Source organism: Portunus trituberculatus, chromosome 42 (assembly GCF_017591435.1).
Source record: "Portunus trituberculatus isolate SZX2019 chromosome 42, ASM1759143v1, whole genome shotgun sequence".
Taxonomy (NCBI): domain Eukaryota; kingdom Metazoa; phylum Arthropoda; class Malacostraca; order Decapoda; family Portunidae; genus Portunus; species Portunus trituberculatus.
In genome coordinates this window covers 17182905-17199120 of record NC_059296.1, presented here as the reverse complement: position 1 = coordinate 17199120, position 16216 = coordinate 17182905, and the positions used below count along the sequence as shown (strand labels likewise).

Below are 16216 nucleotides of genomic sequence, written 5' to 3'. Positions count from 1 at the left end.
GATGGAGTCAAGCCATGGTGGCGAGCAATACTTTAGTTTTCTCACCTCTCTAGTGTCTGAATAATATCCAGCTTCACTTCAAGAGTAAGAGACTTCCTGGTCTTCTTAGCAATGCTAGGCAACATTGCAGGGCTAGTTGCAGGGTGTTTTGGTGGCATGTTGAGCGAGGAAAAATGAGCTGCTGCTGGACTCTGTTATTGTTTTGAACTCAGAGTGGGGAAGTGTAGGGAAGTGAGTGGTGTGCATTTTGTCCATGAGAGGCGCTGGTGTATTCAAAAGCCTGTCAGCTTGCGTGATATGGTGGGGCTTTCGAACTTGGAAAAAATTATCTGGATAAAATTTCGTTAAAGCGAGTTTGGTGTTTGTTATGAGAAGATGGTAGTAAAAGGAAACGTTTCTTTGTAGCGAAATTTCGTTATGTGAACGTTGGTTAGGAGGGGGGTTGCCTGTACTTCTTTTGCACCTATTGATTTTTAGGCAACGCTGCCAGCATGCAGTACAGATCTTTCTCTTTGACATGATACTCATAACAAAAGAAAGTTGAAAAATACGAATATTTGCAATATTAGCTTATGTGCATAGCACATACACCACCAACAAAACACAATTGGTGCCCAGCCTTGAGAGGCAATGTTGGCCAGTGTTTGAGTATTTGAGATGCCAAATAATGATTTATTTTGTGAATATAGTTACTTGTATGAAATTATCTATATATAGACCATGCTACAACTTAGTGCAGTAAAATTAGAAGAAACATCTATACAGGTAACTCTCGATTTACGCGTTTTTGTTATAATGCAACCGAAAAAATATTATAATTAATTTTATTTGTGCGATTTATTTGCTTATACGTGATTTGGCCCAACCACATTTTCAAACTGAGTGCCAGATGCAATTTCAAACTGTGTGCCAGAGAGTTCCGCAGCTGGCCGATAGGTGGGAGTTCCGGGGCTGGATCCAAGTAGCAGGTTGTTGTTTATGTTGGTACAGACAACCTCCATAGCAACCTCCTGCTCACATACCAACCTTCATAAAATAGCATTCACAAAGATTTGTTGCTGTTGGCAGGGGAAGCCTGCCTAAAAGTGCTCATTGGCTGCCAGGAGCTGGATTACTAATGAAGTACTGCAGTATTTCATTAGTAATTCACTATCACTCAGTGCCACGGAGTCGAGGTTATCCACGTGGCATGAGCGTATATGAATACTAAGATATGATATCCATTATAGCAGGCAATAGAGGAGTGGAAACAAATATTGTGGTGAAAGCAACACAGAAGCCAAAAGCGTTACAAGAAGAAGAAGCAGTCGAGTCGCCGCGACCGCCTCGTTTGTGGCCGATCTTGTCTCTGCTTTATTTTTTGGTATTCCATATAAGATTTCACTTTATGCATTACAAAACAATCCTTTCTTGGGGGCAAGATTTGTAAAAAGCTAATAGAAATGTTGTTTTGTGAACATAAATGCATATATAAAACAGTAACACCACCTTGAGAGGTGGTTTTCCCAGCAACCTGAGAGCAACCTCATCACTGTCCCTCTAAACGTTCATGAATGCCATTTCGCGGCAGGAGGTTGCTCTGATGTTGTTAAAGAATCTTGGATCCAGCTCCCGCTCATCTCGTGCCTCATTTGCAGTCTGCCAGCACTGAGTACAGATGGAATCTCTTCAATCTGCCTATAATTCATCAATATGGCCCCAAAATGTCCTTTATCTTCTGCATGTGGGGTTATTTTTGATAAGTGGATTTTTGATAAAGTGGTAAAGCTCAGAGGAAGATGGTGACTGACTGTGGGGTGAGTGGTGAAGGCAGTGACAGTGTGTTTTGTTTATGTATTCTTTGTTTTGTTGTTTTCTCTTATTATTTTTTGCTTTCTCTTATTATTTCTTACTTTTCCCTTTACTTTAAATACACTTCTAGTATTTAGAATGGTAAGTAATAAAAACATGTTAATTTAGCCAAATAAATAGAGTATTTTGTACAAAATTTTTTGGACTACATTCCGCGTCCCCCCTATTATCTACTGTTTCTTATGAGAATTACATGTTTGTTTTACACGAATTTTGATATATGCGATGACTCTTGGAATGCATCTATCGCGTAAACCTGTATATAGACGATCTGACGAAAAGTCCCAATTTTGAAACATCTATATATAGATCCTCTGCTGGGAAGAAGTTAACAACAAAAACATGGCATGAATTAATGCCATTTATAGTTTTCATTGCTTTTCCATAAGCAACCTTTTAAATCTGCTTTCCCTTAATATTGACATTGATGAATTGGGAAATCTGCTAATAAATAATTGGTGGTGATAGTAGAGTGAGTAAGCCTTAATATTTACTCATATAAAATTTGACATGAAAGATATCCATAATTGGAAGATCTGCTAAAAATTTAGTTGTGATAGTAGTGTGGGCAGCTTTTGATATTCACACTGAGTAAGTAACAAAGCCATCCATGAATTGGGAAATCCACAAATAATCATTAGTGATAGTAGAGTGGAAAAATATACAAAGACATGAAAGATAGTGAAGGCAGTTATGACTGATTGATGATGTGCTTGATGTTCCTGTGGTAGAGTTGATAACATACTTTCTTATAAAAACCTTAGCCCTCTACCTGAGTTTTTCTCAGATTTCTGGATAGAATCTTATGCTTTAAGACTCATCAGTTATCTTATGATAATGTTCACAAGTTTTTCTTTGATGACTGGGCAAACAAGAGAGGTGAATCTCATGTTTACAAAAAGACTTGTGGGTTTTTAAACATATCAATGAATGCGATTTATTCATATACTCTTGTCCCTTGTAACTTGTACATAAATAATACATACATATAGTCATAATTATTTACAAATTTATTACTGTTATAATGACCAAAATTACTATATTTCAGCATGGTGACAACTATGGGATGCCATCCTACCCTTATTTCCTGAGCGATGGCCTCTATGGTGGCCTCGAGGGCTCTGGTTCCCCGAGTGTGTTCATCCTCCACAGCCTTCACAGTCTTCAGAAGTGATGTTACATTGGTCACCATTACCTGTCAATTCAGAGTAAACATAATAATAAACATTCAAAGTAAACAAATAATGCTTGAATGTATCATTATTTTGATACAAATTGTCATTATTTGTTATAGATTTCCCAGTACTGGAAGATGAGAATGCGCATCAAAAAAAGTGATTGCAAGAAGTAAACTGTATAATGTTTCCTTTCATTTCTGGTACAAAATATATTTCTTTATTTCTAATTTTGATTTTTTCAAATTCATAAGTGAGGGAAATAATCTCTTCATCCCCTATCTATCTTTCTATGCACGCACACAGACACACACACAGACACACACACACACACACACACACACACACACACAATATATATATATATATATATATATATATATATATATATATATATATATATATATATATATATATATATATATATATATATATATATATATATATATATATACAGTAAGTCCTCGTTATATGGTAGTTCTTTATCCGGTAAATTCACAGTTACGGTATTTAGAAATTACTACCCTCGATTTGATATATGGTAAGAAAAATTCACAGATACTGTATCCGCTCATGTCATCCGAGGGGGCAGGGGTGATGACGTCATCCACGCCACACCTCTCCACCACTCACAGTACTGACAAACTTGACCACCTTTGGAGCCTGTTATCTCTTCCCCTCCTCTCTCACCCACCCCCCCTTTTTTTTTTCTAACTGCATGTCATATTAATTACATATATTACTAATTAGATGAATAAATGGAATATTAAAGGGTCTATTGTAAGCACAAATATATTCATAATCATCATGGCAAACATTTAAAGCCTAGTACCACCAACGAACCATGCAAGAACTGATAAAGGGCACAGATGGGCCTGGCAAGCCCACTATCAGGGAATGGTGGAAGTTGTATAACATCAAGCACGCTTTAGATAACATCAAGTCATCTTGGGACGAAGTGAAGACGTCTATCAAGAACCTGGCATGGAATAAAATATGGCCAGAATGCACGCATGACTTTCCAGGCTTCACTGAAGACAACATCAGTGCGATCAGAAATGACAGTAAATCTGTACCATAGGGCTGGCTTCAATGCATTTCATGATGATGATGTTCAAGATCTTTTGGAAAGCTATGCTGAACCTCTCTGAAAGGATGAACTAATAGAGCAAGACAAAGCATCACAGGAGAGAGAAAAAGAGGGAGACGAGGAAGAAGAACCTGTGCGTGGCCTGGAAATCAAAACTCTAAGAGAATGTCTCGGTGGTATTGAGAAAGCTCTGGAAACCCTGAAGGAACATGACCCAAATCCTGCCAGGAGTAGCAAAGTGGTTCATGACGTAGAGAAAAGCTATGCTGAACCTCTCTGAAAGGATGAACTTATAGAGCAAGACAAAGCATCACAGGAGAGAGAAAAAGAGGGAGACGAGGAAGAAGAACCTGTGCGTGGCCTGGAAATCAAAACTCTAAGAGAATGTCTCGGTGGTATTGAGAAAGCTCTGGAAACCCTGAAGGAACGTGACCCAAATCCTGCCAGGAGTAGCAAAGTGGTTCATGACGTAGAGAAAAGTGTCAAGATTTATCAAGAAATCTATGATGAAAAAACAAGAAAAACCAGACAGTCTCTCGAATCTTCCGAGTTTTCCATCATCTGGCAATGACTTAAGTCACTCTCAAACTAAATTCATCTGTGCTGTTATCTCTCCCCTAACTCTTCTGACTATAGTAAATTCTTCGACTACTTAATTTCCAAAGTGGAGTACATTCTGTCCCTCTACCCTTTTGCAGAGATTTCCATCCTTGGAGATTTCAATGTTCACCACCAGCTTTGGCTTTCATCTCCCTTCACTGACCATCCTGGTGAACTAGCCTTCAACTTTGCTATCCTCCATGACCTAGAGCAACTGGTACAACACCCTACTCGTATTCCTGACCGTCTTGGAGACACGCCCAACATTCTTGATCTCTTCCTCACCTCTAACCCTTCTGCTTATGCTGTCACCCTTTCATCTCCGTTGGGCTCCTCCGATCACAATCTTATTTCTGTATCTTGTCCTATTTCTCCAATCCCTCCACAGGATCCCCCAAAGCGAAGGTGCCTCTGGCATTTTGCCTCTGCCAGTTGGGGGACCTGAGGAGGTATTATGCTGATTTTCCCTGGAATGATTAATGCTTCCGTGTCAGAGACCCATCTCTTTGTACAGAACACATAACGGAAGTGATAGTGTCTGGCATGGAGGCATACATTCCTCATTCTTTATCTCAACCTAAACCTTCTAAACCTTGGTTTAACTCAGCCTGTTCTTGTGCTATACATAATAGAGAGGTTGCCCACAAAAGGTACTCGAGTCTTCCATCTCCTGAATCTCACGCACTTTATATCTCTGCCCGCAATCATGCCAAGTCTGTTCTTCAACTTGCCAAACACTCCTTCATAAATAGAAAATGTCAAAATCTTTCAAACTCAAACTCCCTCGTGACTTCTGGCATCTAGCCAAAAACATCTCAAATAACTTCACTTCTTCATCTTTCCTCCTTTATTTCATCCTGATGGCACCACTGCCATCTCTTCTGTCTCTAAAGCTGAACTCTTCTCTCAAACCTTTGCTCACAACTCCACCTTGGATGATTCTGGGCTTGTCCTCCTCTCCTCCTCCCTCTGACTATTTCATGTCTACAATTAAAATTCTTCGTAATGATGTTTTCCATGCCCTTGCTGGCCTAAACCCTCGGAAGGCTTATGGACCTGATGGGGTCCCTCCTATTGTTCTCAAAAACTGTGCTTCTGTGCTTGCACCTTGCCTGGCCAAACTCTTCCAACTTTGTCTATCGACTTCTACCTTTCCTTCCTGCTGGAAGTTTGCCTACATTCAGCCTGTTCCTAAAAGGGTGACCGTTCTAACCCTCAAACTACCGTCCTATAGCTTTAATCTCTTGCTTGTCTAAAGTTTTTGAATCTATCCTGAATAGGAAGATTCTCAAACATCTGTCACTTCACAATCTTCTGTCTGACCGCCAGTATGGCATCCGCGAAGGTCCCTCTACTGGTGATCTTCTGGCTTTCCTTACTGAGTCTTGGTCATCCTCTTTTAGAGATTTCGGTGAAACTTTTGCTGTAGCGTTAGACATATCAAAAGCTTTTGATAGAGTCTGGCACAAAGCTTTCATTTCAAAACTGCCCTCCTACGGCTTCTATCCTTCTCTGCAACTTTATCTCATGTTTCCTTTCTGACCGCTTTATTGCTGCTGTGGTAGACGGCCACTGTTCTTTTCCTAAATCTATTAATAGTTGTGTTCTTCAGGGTTTTGTCTCTTTCTACTATTCATTAATGATCTTCTTAATCAAACTTCTTGCCCTATCCACTCCTACGCTGATGATACCACCCTACATCTTTCCATGTCCTTTCAGAGACGACCAACCCTTCAGGAAGTCAACAGATCACGCAGGGATGTCACAGAACGCCTGACGTCCGATCTTTCTAAGATTTCCGATTGGGGCAGAGAAAATCTAGTAGTTTTCAATGCCTCAAAAACTCAATTCCTCCATCTATCAACTCGACACAACCTTCCAGACAACTATCCCCTCTTCTTCAATGACACTCAACTGTCTCCGTCTTCCACAATGAATATCCTCGGTCTGTCCTTTGCTCATAATCTTAACTGGAAACTTCACATCTCATCTCTTGCTAAAACAGCTTCTATGAAGTTAGGTGTTCTGAGGCATCTCCGCCAGTTTTTCTCGCCCCTCCAACTGCTTACTCTGTATAAGGGCCTTATCCGTCCCTGTATGGAGTACTCTTCGCATGTTTGGGGGGGGTTCCAGTCACACAGTTTTACTAGATAGGGTGGAATCAAAGCTGTTTCGTCTCATCAACTCCCCTCCTCTGACTAACTGTCTTCAGCCTCTTTCTCACAGCCGAAATGTTGCATCTCTTTCTATCTTTTATCTCTATTTTCATGGTAACTGCATGCCTCCCCTCCTCCTGTGGCCTTGCTGCACAATGCTTTCTTCTTCCTCTCATCCCTGTTCTGTCCAACTTTCTAATGCAAGAGTTAACCAGTACTCTCAATCATTCATCCCTTTCACTGGTAAACTTTGGAACTCCCTCCCTGCATCTGTATTTCTGACTTCCTACAACTTGTCTTCTTTTAAGAGGGAGGTATCGAGGCATTTGCTACCCAATTTTGGCTGACGCTTTCCCACTTTTTAGAGAGCCAGCACTCAAGTGGGCTTTTTCTTATATTTTCTTTTTTTTTTGCCCTTGGATGGCCCTCTCCCTAAAAAAAAAAAAAAAAAAAAAAAGTCCTCCATCTACTTGTTCTTCAAGCCAGTCAGACATACTGTCCCTGTCACACCTACTGACCCTGCAACAGGTGGTTCTTCCTCCATATCCTCTTTCTTCAAACCAGTGAAACATGCCAACCCTACTACAGCTGGCCCTTCCACATCTGCTTCCGACAGTGTAAATAACGTCTTATCCTCATCTGTCCACTCAGCGGAAGATGAGTAAGGGTTGAAATCCCCACTGTCCCTTAGCCTCGGGAAGGACATCATCTGATAGAATACATGGCAAGTGAAAGGTAAATAAAAATGTTTTCTGTTTATTTTTTTTGTGCAGTACTTTACATTTTTTTTAAGACTGTTTTCATGTACGTATTTTCATTTCTGTAGGGGTGACTTTTGACGTGCTAGAACGCATTCCCTATTATTACATGTTATAATGGGTTCGGAATACTGTAAATACGAATTACGGTAAGGTTTCCAGGAACGCATATGTACCGTATAACGAGGACTTACTGTACAGCAAATCCTTGTTATACGGTAGATCTTTATCCGGTAAATTCACAGTTACAGTATTTGGAAATTACTACCCTCGATTCGATATACGGTAAGGAAAATTCACAGATACGGTATCCGCTCATGTCATCCGAGAGGGCCCAGCGCGGGGGAGCAGGGGTGATAACGTCATCCACGCTACACCTCCCCGCCACTCGCAGTACTGACTTTAACTTGACCACCTTCTTATCTCTTCCCCTTCCCCCCCATTTTTTAACTGCATTACATATTACTTACATGCATTACTAATTATATGAATAAATGGAATATTAAAGGGTCTATTGTAAGCACAAATATATTCATAATAATCATGCCAAACACTAAAAGCCTACTACCAGTGGCGAACCATGCAGCAACTGATAAAGGGCACAGATGGGCATGGCAAGCCCACTATCAGTGAATGGTGGAAGTCTTATAACATCAAGCACGCCTCAGATAACATCGTCATTTTGGGATGAAGTTAAGACGTCTACCATGAACTTGGTGTGGAATAAAGCATGGCCAGAATGCGCGCACGACTTCCCAGGCTTCGCTGAAGACGACATCGGTGCGATCAGAAATGACATAGTAAATCTGTGCCATAGGGCTGGCTTCCATGAAGATGATGATGATGATGTTCAAGATTTTTTGGAAAGCCATGCTGAACCTCTCTCAAATGATGAACTTATAGAGCTAGACAAGGCATCACATGAGGCAGAAAAAGAGGGAGACGAGGAAGAAGAACCTGTGCGTGGCCTGGACATCAAACTCTTAGAGAATGTCTCGGTGGTATCAAATAAGCTCTGGAAACCCTGAAGGAACGTGACCCAAATCTTGCCAGGAGTAGCAAAGTAGCTCATGACGTAGAGAAAAGTGTCAAGATTTATCTAGAAATCTATGAAAAAACAAGAAAAACTAACTAAACAGTCCTCCATCGACTCGTTCTTCAAGCCTGTCAGACATGCCGTTCCTCTCACACCTGCCGACCCTGCTACAGCTGGCCCTTCTTCAATATCATCTTTCTTCAAACCATTGAAACGTGCCGACCCTGCTACAGCTGGCCCTTCTACATCTGCTTCTGACAGTGCAGACTACCCACTCAGTGGAAGATGAGTAAGGGCTGAAATCCTTACTGTCCCTTAGCCTTAGGAAGGACATCATCTGATAGAATACATGATGATTGAAAGGTAAATAAAAACATTTTCTGTTTATTTCTTTTGCGCAGTACTTTACTTTTCTATTTATAAATTTTTTTTTTATGATTATTTTCATGTATTTTCATTTCTGTAAGGGTGACTTTTGACATGCTGGAACGCATGGTATATGGTAAATTCGATATGCAGTAAAGTTTTCAGAAATGCATATGTACCGTTTAACGAGGACTTACTGTATATATATATATATATATATATATATATATATATATATATATATATATATATATATATATATATATATATATATATATATATATATATATATAAGGTACAAAAGTAACAAGAAAATGCAAGAAAGGAAATGTATACAGTACATTGTGTCAGAGGTAAAAATAATTGTCAAGAAATATTTAGGAAATGAGTGAATTGTTTGTAGGCTTCATGGACATAGTAGACATGATGGAACTAAATGGGACACTGTTCTTTGAATTTATGTAGAAATAAAAAAAAAGTATCTTATAAAGAACCAACAAGTTCTGGGGAAAATAATGAAATGTATATATTCCACCCTGTACCTCAAATAAATAGTCTTTCTACTGATAAATTTATTCCCAATTCTCAAAAAAGTTTGGTACAATTACACAATGCAGGGAAAGTCTTGAGGTCATAGGGCCAATGTAATTTCTCTTCTGGGTAGGTGGAGAAAGCTCACAACCAACTTCCTCTGAAGGTAAGATATTTTGATGCTTCTACACTCTCCTGGTGCCAGGCAACCAGTATTTAAGTTGCTTAGTAACTGTTCAGCTCCTGTAGAGAGAGGGTGGTTTGTCCATTTCTTGTGCAAAGGCTAATTGTGGAAGTATATTTTGCTTCCTTCCATCTTCTCAACATGCCTAAAATGACTACAAGCAAGAAGTAATGGAAGGAAGTGTTTACATTATACAAGGCTAGTTATGATCTATTTATTTCCACTCAAATAAAGCTGAGGACAACACAAGAGTTAGTGGAACATTTCAAGGATACTGGTGAGGTTACTACACTTGGCCCTCTTCCCAAGTCTGACAGGTTGGCATTTTTTTTTCTTTGATTTTCTGTACTATCAACCTCACTTCTTTAACAATATGCCTGAAGATAGTGTAAGGGTCTTCAGAATGGTCTTACTAGGCATGCCAGACTTGGGAAATGTGGCTGAATGCAGTATTCTCATCAGTGTCGTTGAAAACCCTGCGCCTAACTCCTGTTTGAGTGGAAATAAGTGAGAGATCATGGCCAGCTCTGTATAATGTAAACATTTCCTTCCATTTCCCCTCACTTAAAGTTATTTTGCACATGTTGAGAGGTTGAAAGAAAAGCAAAGTAGTAGCACAGTTAGCCTTTGTTTAGAACGCCAAATCGACAAACCACCCTTTCTATAAGAGCTGAACAGCTACGCCAGTTAAGTGTTTCAAAAGTATCTTACCTTCTCATGAAGGTAGTTGTGAGCTTCCTCCACTTACTGTGAAAAGAATTTATATCGGTCTTTGGCCTCAAGGCTTTTCGTAAATACTGTAACTTAAAAATCAATGAAAATCTAATAATTCTCTTCAAGGAAATTCAAATGAAAAAGAAAAAAATATTGCATATATGTGATATCAAGCACAAACAGAAGTAAAGAAGACCTATTGTTTGAAATATGGAAATTCGTGTAAATAACAAAACAAAACAAAAATAAAAAACAAAAAAGGAGAGAGAATGACTAAATAGATATGGAGCTACAATAAAAGAATGATTACAGGGACAGCTAATGATAATTCTAGAGACTGGAAGAGGTGAAAAATCTGCCATAATCACTGAAATGTTGATTTGTAAAGTTTGTAGTTGTGACAAATGTATGGATATGCAAAAATGAACACAAGCATTCTTCTTCCAAGCATAGCCACCTTAAACTTTGGCAATTCCATGATAAAACTAGATGACCACCTATAATCCAACAAACCCTACCAATGATCAAGTAACCTGTTTCTATGATGACTGATTTTGTTGATATTCAAGGATTCCAGCAGCTGGACAAATTGTTTTATAAATGAAGTCTAAGATATGTAAGATATTATTAAAGTCAACTGATGACTATTGATTGTGTATAGTTCTGATACAGAAACACACATTAACCCTTATAGTGCATGATGAAGTATGAGGGCAGTATTATTTTTTGTACATAAAAAGAATAATCAATGCTAACAGGTATTCCCTTGCTTATATATCATTTGAAAGCTTTGAAGTTGCTCTTTTCTTTGGTATAATCATAAATAAGCAATGGAACTTATATATGCATGTAAAAATGAAATGAGAAAAATTTTGAGGGAGATAAATTAGAGATGTACCGATACCAAAATTTTGGCCGATTCCGATACCAATAACGATACCACCTAATTGGGCCGATACTGATACTACTACCGATACCGATACCACTACTTATAGTGATTACTGCACTGGACACCAGGATGAGTTGGTGGACGGCGAGCGTTATCAGATGGGAGGCTTTGTTTTGAGGGATGCTGTAAGTCCTTCTGAGAACGTTTGTGAAATAGGAGCAATTCTAGAAGCTTTTTTGAAGCCATTTGCAAAGGTAAATTACTCAGTAATTGGAATGAATATCTTCTCAGTCTTCTGATTCTTGTCAGTTATTTTAAATTCTTACTTCTTACTACTTTAACGACCATTTGGTCTTGTGCATTTTCATTATTAATTTTATTAACGATATTTTGGCGATCAAAAATATTTTTAAAATTATTAAAATTGTAAAACAGACACAAAATATTAGCAAAAGAAACTTATTTTGTTGTGTATGTTTCTCTTTAATTAAATCTGACACCCTTTGATATTAATTCATTAGACATTAGTAGACCAATTCAGAAAAATGAGCTTTCACCTAATCTTTTCAATTAAATAGAAAAAGTTTAGTTTATTCTAAATTTCTAGTGTATTGCTATGATCTTAAATAATTAATATGCAACAAATTATACACAATGCACATGATTACAAAACAGAATCGTTACTTTCTTAGTTATGGAATTTTTACATCCTTAGGTTAACACAAGTAACTCAAAAATTAAACTTGCATTAAAATTAATATACATATATAATTCGAGCTTCCACCTATTCCAGTATGATATCTTGGAAAAGGCTAGCACTAGCACTGTTAATTATAAATCAAATAAGAATATGCTGTTATTTACAATAATGCAAAATGCCTAACTATATATATATATATATATATATATATATATATATATATATATATATATATATATATATATATATATATATATATATATATTCTCAATATAAGTTTGATATTCTTATATATATATATATATATATATATATATATATATATATATATATATATATATATATATATATATATATATATATATATATATATATATATATATATATATATATATATATATATATATATAATTTTAGCATTTTCATGGATGCTCAAGTATCATTGACTGTATAGTTAAAAAACATAAGCTTTTCACCTGTGTGAACTTTGTGTGGGTGGAGGAGCAGCGTCTGACTGAGAGACAGTGAGAATGCGTGGTGACTGGTGACTCCTGACCGACCGTGTGACAGGATGCCGGAGTTCAGCCTATACGCGTTTCATACGCGTCCAATTTAAGGGTTGTGGCTTATTACCACAGAAAACAGTATTCTATGACATACGATAATCACCACAGAAACTTAATACGCCGTATTATATTAATTTGCTATCATCATTATCTTATATCGAATATATCACTAAGTAGTAAATTCCTTTTAGGTATCGGAAGTATCAGCATAAATAAGCCAATACCGATACCGATATTGATACCCAAAAAATGGGCCAATATCGATACCGATGCATCAGTACATCTCTAAGATAAATGGATATATTTCTATGAAAATTCTTTAATTTCCTGCATTTTTTCACTGAAAGATTCAAAGCAAGCTTTCTCAAAGTGGTACACAAGAGATGGGCCTGTTTTTTTTCCTTATCATTGAAATAAACAATTTTAGTAGCAGCCGAAACCTTGTTCTACTGAGGTGAGCACTGAACCATGGCCATGGAGTTGACTGGATAGACTATAAAGTCCCAGTATGACATAAGAGTTAGTTTTCTAACTAGCTCCATATTCATTATTACTGCTAGAAATATGATTTCTCCAGGGTTTGTTTTTTCTTTAATCCATAAATATACCATAGACCTTGCTTTTTTTTTTTTTTTTTTACTTGCAAATTCAGCATTTTTATAAAACCATTGTTCTGCCTACCTATCCATTTCTAGAACTATTTAATCTATATCATGAGTGGTAAAAAAAATCCTAAAATATTCAGTGGACATAGCATTAGTCTTGGATGAATGTGGAGTCCACTGACTCCTGCAATAGGTTCACTGATGTCCACCCTCCTGTCCCTACAGATTATGCCCCAGCTGACTTGGTGTCATCATCCTTAATGTCATTTACACTATTTGGTGTTGGAATAGCATAACTGTCATGACTCTGTAGTCTACCACTAGGTAAGTCATCTGTGTCAAATTCCTCATAACTAGTTTCATCATGCTCATCAAATTTAATTTCCTCCAGTGTTATCTTACACTCATCATGAAACATCATTATCACTACACCACTTGCTCTCCTCTCATCCTAATCAATTAAAATAAACAAAAACAAAATAAAAAACAATGACCTTGTATTGTCATATATCATCTCATATGGAAATATATGTCTGTTGTCTTGCCTAAAAATTGGGAAAAAAAAAAAAAAAAATAAATAAATAAATAATATACACCTCACATCATGAAAGTAAACTCTAAGTGGGAAAATCTGAAGCCTCACAACATAAACAAATCTTTGCAAAAGCTGAGATGTGATTGGACAAGTATGCACCACATTGAAAACAAAGGATCAAAGGCAGGACTTGATGTATGATGCACAGCCTAAGTATAAAATCATAAAATGATCAGAATATATTTTTGAAGAGAGCTACAATCATGGTGTGACATGGCATACTGTAAAAGCCACGATTGCGCCTGATGCGCTTTGAGGGTTAATATGTCTGTGTATGCATGTTTATGCGTTTACCATTGCTGTTAGAATGGTAAATAATTTATGTAACTAAATTATCATGGACTTACAGAAATGTAACAGTAGTATAGTACCTAAAACTAATTACTGAAGTTTTCTTAATTTGTTTGATTTGATGTAGGTTTGCATTAAGTAACACAAGAAACAAAATTAGCAATGATCTACTTATCACGTGGAACAGTTTAATCAAATAAGAGCGGAGCTTTTCTTTGCTTAGAAAAGCTAAGAAATGAATTTGCCATATGCTAACAAAACACATTTTTAGTCATACAGTTAAGTGTTGAAGACTTAGCACAAGCGCACATTTCCATGTTCAGTATCTACAAGCTGTTGTATGAACGTTGTCATAAATTTCTGGATATCAATAATGAACACAAAATCTAGGAATCATGTTAGCAGGGTGACACCATGCCATTAGTTTCCTACAATAAAAGCCTCCTACTTATGGGGAGGGTCTAACTACATGACAAACACACAGATAACTGTTAGTGACAAGACCACTCCATAGGGCCAGCTCACCTTCCTCTCACCATCATGACCAGTGATATTTAGTCATACATCTTTTACATGTATGATTTCCATTTTCCAGGTTTATTCTATGTAAAATTATTCAGCATTACTGCACTTTTCTTAATGATTTGCATGAACATTTCCTTTATTTAATTGTGTTGTGAGAATATAAAAACAATATAGGAATCACACTAAAAAATAATGTATGTACATTTATTAACTGCATCACATAAATCTGATAAGACAAAATAAAAAGATGCAAGCGCTGGCAGTGAAACAAGTGAAAGTAAATAAGGAGGGAACTTTTCAATGACTTCATAACAAAATTCATTGTGCTTTGGAATAGCGCACAAGTGAAATTAAGACATCTTAAAATGAAGCATTGAAAAAAAATCTGGGAATGAAAAGCAATATTTAATTGAAGAATTCATTTCATAGGTTATTTGCAAAATTCTATGATCTAATTTCATAATGTTACCACTAAACATATCAATATGGACAAATCTAGATATTTACATTTGAGATGATATAAACAAACTTGAAAAATAATTAACACTTCAGTCTCATTTATCGGCAAATTTTTCAACTGTCATTTTTCAGAGGAATAAACAGATTATGTATAATTTTACAGTGGCTAAAGCCAATGGGACTGATATTGTTTAACAAAGTAAAGATTAGTGTCGTTTGCTTTCTTATTCATGAATCATGACCCAAAGTCATAAACAAAATAAAAGATATGTATTTCATTCCCAGCAAATGTTTTCAGCATTATTAAGAAACTTCTTCTAAGCTGATTCTATCAAAATATCACTGGTCAGGTGACGGTTATCAGGGATGTGTTCAACGGAGAGCAGACGAATTAACTCCTCCTCTTGGTCTGACATGAGCCACTCCCGGTCTGACTCATAGTAGTCTCCACTGGGCACATGGTTGCATATTTATGGCAAAAAAAGAATGGTGTTTATGAGTTTCAAGTAAAATTAAACAAAAATTTGCCAACATTCTATGATGTGGAATCTTTCCTGTTCAAGGCCACACACATAGTCGACCTCTGGCAGCAGTAGAGTGACGTTTTCTGCACTGTCCTGTTCTGTGACAGTCCTCTGGATTTACATGACTTGGGTGTTTAGTAGTGCTTTATTTGCCAACTATGTCGAAATCTAAGGATTCAATGAGTGAGACAATTGCTTAGATGATTGCTCTAAAGAAAGGAGGCCATACAATTACCAAAACTTGCAATTTCACTAGCGTGTGGCAAACGAGTGTGAAGTACATATATAAATTTTGTGAAGGAGGAAGTGATCAAAAATATTACTATGAGAGAGAGAGAGAGAGAGAGAGAGAGAGAGAGAGAGAGAGAGAGAGAGAGAGAGAGAGAATCCACCTGTAAGTCAACACTAACTGGAATTTCCCCTCCCTCAATGTTTCTATTGATACAATTACTAAATGTTTCTTGGCTCATGTCACTTTCAAGAATTTGGTTGTGTATAACCAATATTTTCCAAAGCAAACAAATATATGAGCTAATTATTGGCCCAAGATGACAGTAGTGGTAAGTTGAACACATATCACAATGCTTAGCTTTCTTAATTA

General features: G+C 37.0%; 2 protein-coding genes across 13 annotated transcripts in view; one reads left to right on the top strand and one right to left on the bottom strand.

The window, feature by feature from the left end:
- Window positions 1-3253, top strand: part of LOC123517313 (lysophosphatidylserine lipase ABHD12-like) — a 124464-nt gene extending 121211 nt beyond the window's left edge. The window contains exon 10 of the transcript XR_006678430.1: window positions 2900-3253. The gene's annotated coding sequence lies outside the window, so the exon portion shown is untranslated. The remainder of the gene's footprint in view (window positions 1-2899) is intronic.
- LOC123517312 (talin-2-like) overlaps window positions 1-16216 on the bottom strand; it is a 181090-nt gene that overhangs the window by 33901 nt on the left and 130973 nt on the right. For all 12 annotated transcript variants that reach the window (XM_045277271.1, XM_045277270.1, XM_045277275.1 and 9 more), the window contains one exon: window positions 2930-3046. In XM_045277271.1, coding sequence (XP_045133206.1) covers window positions 2930-3046 — 117 coding nt within the window. The remainder of the gene's footprint in view (window positions 1-2929; window positions 3047-16216) is intronic.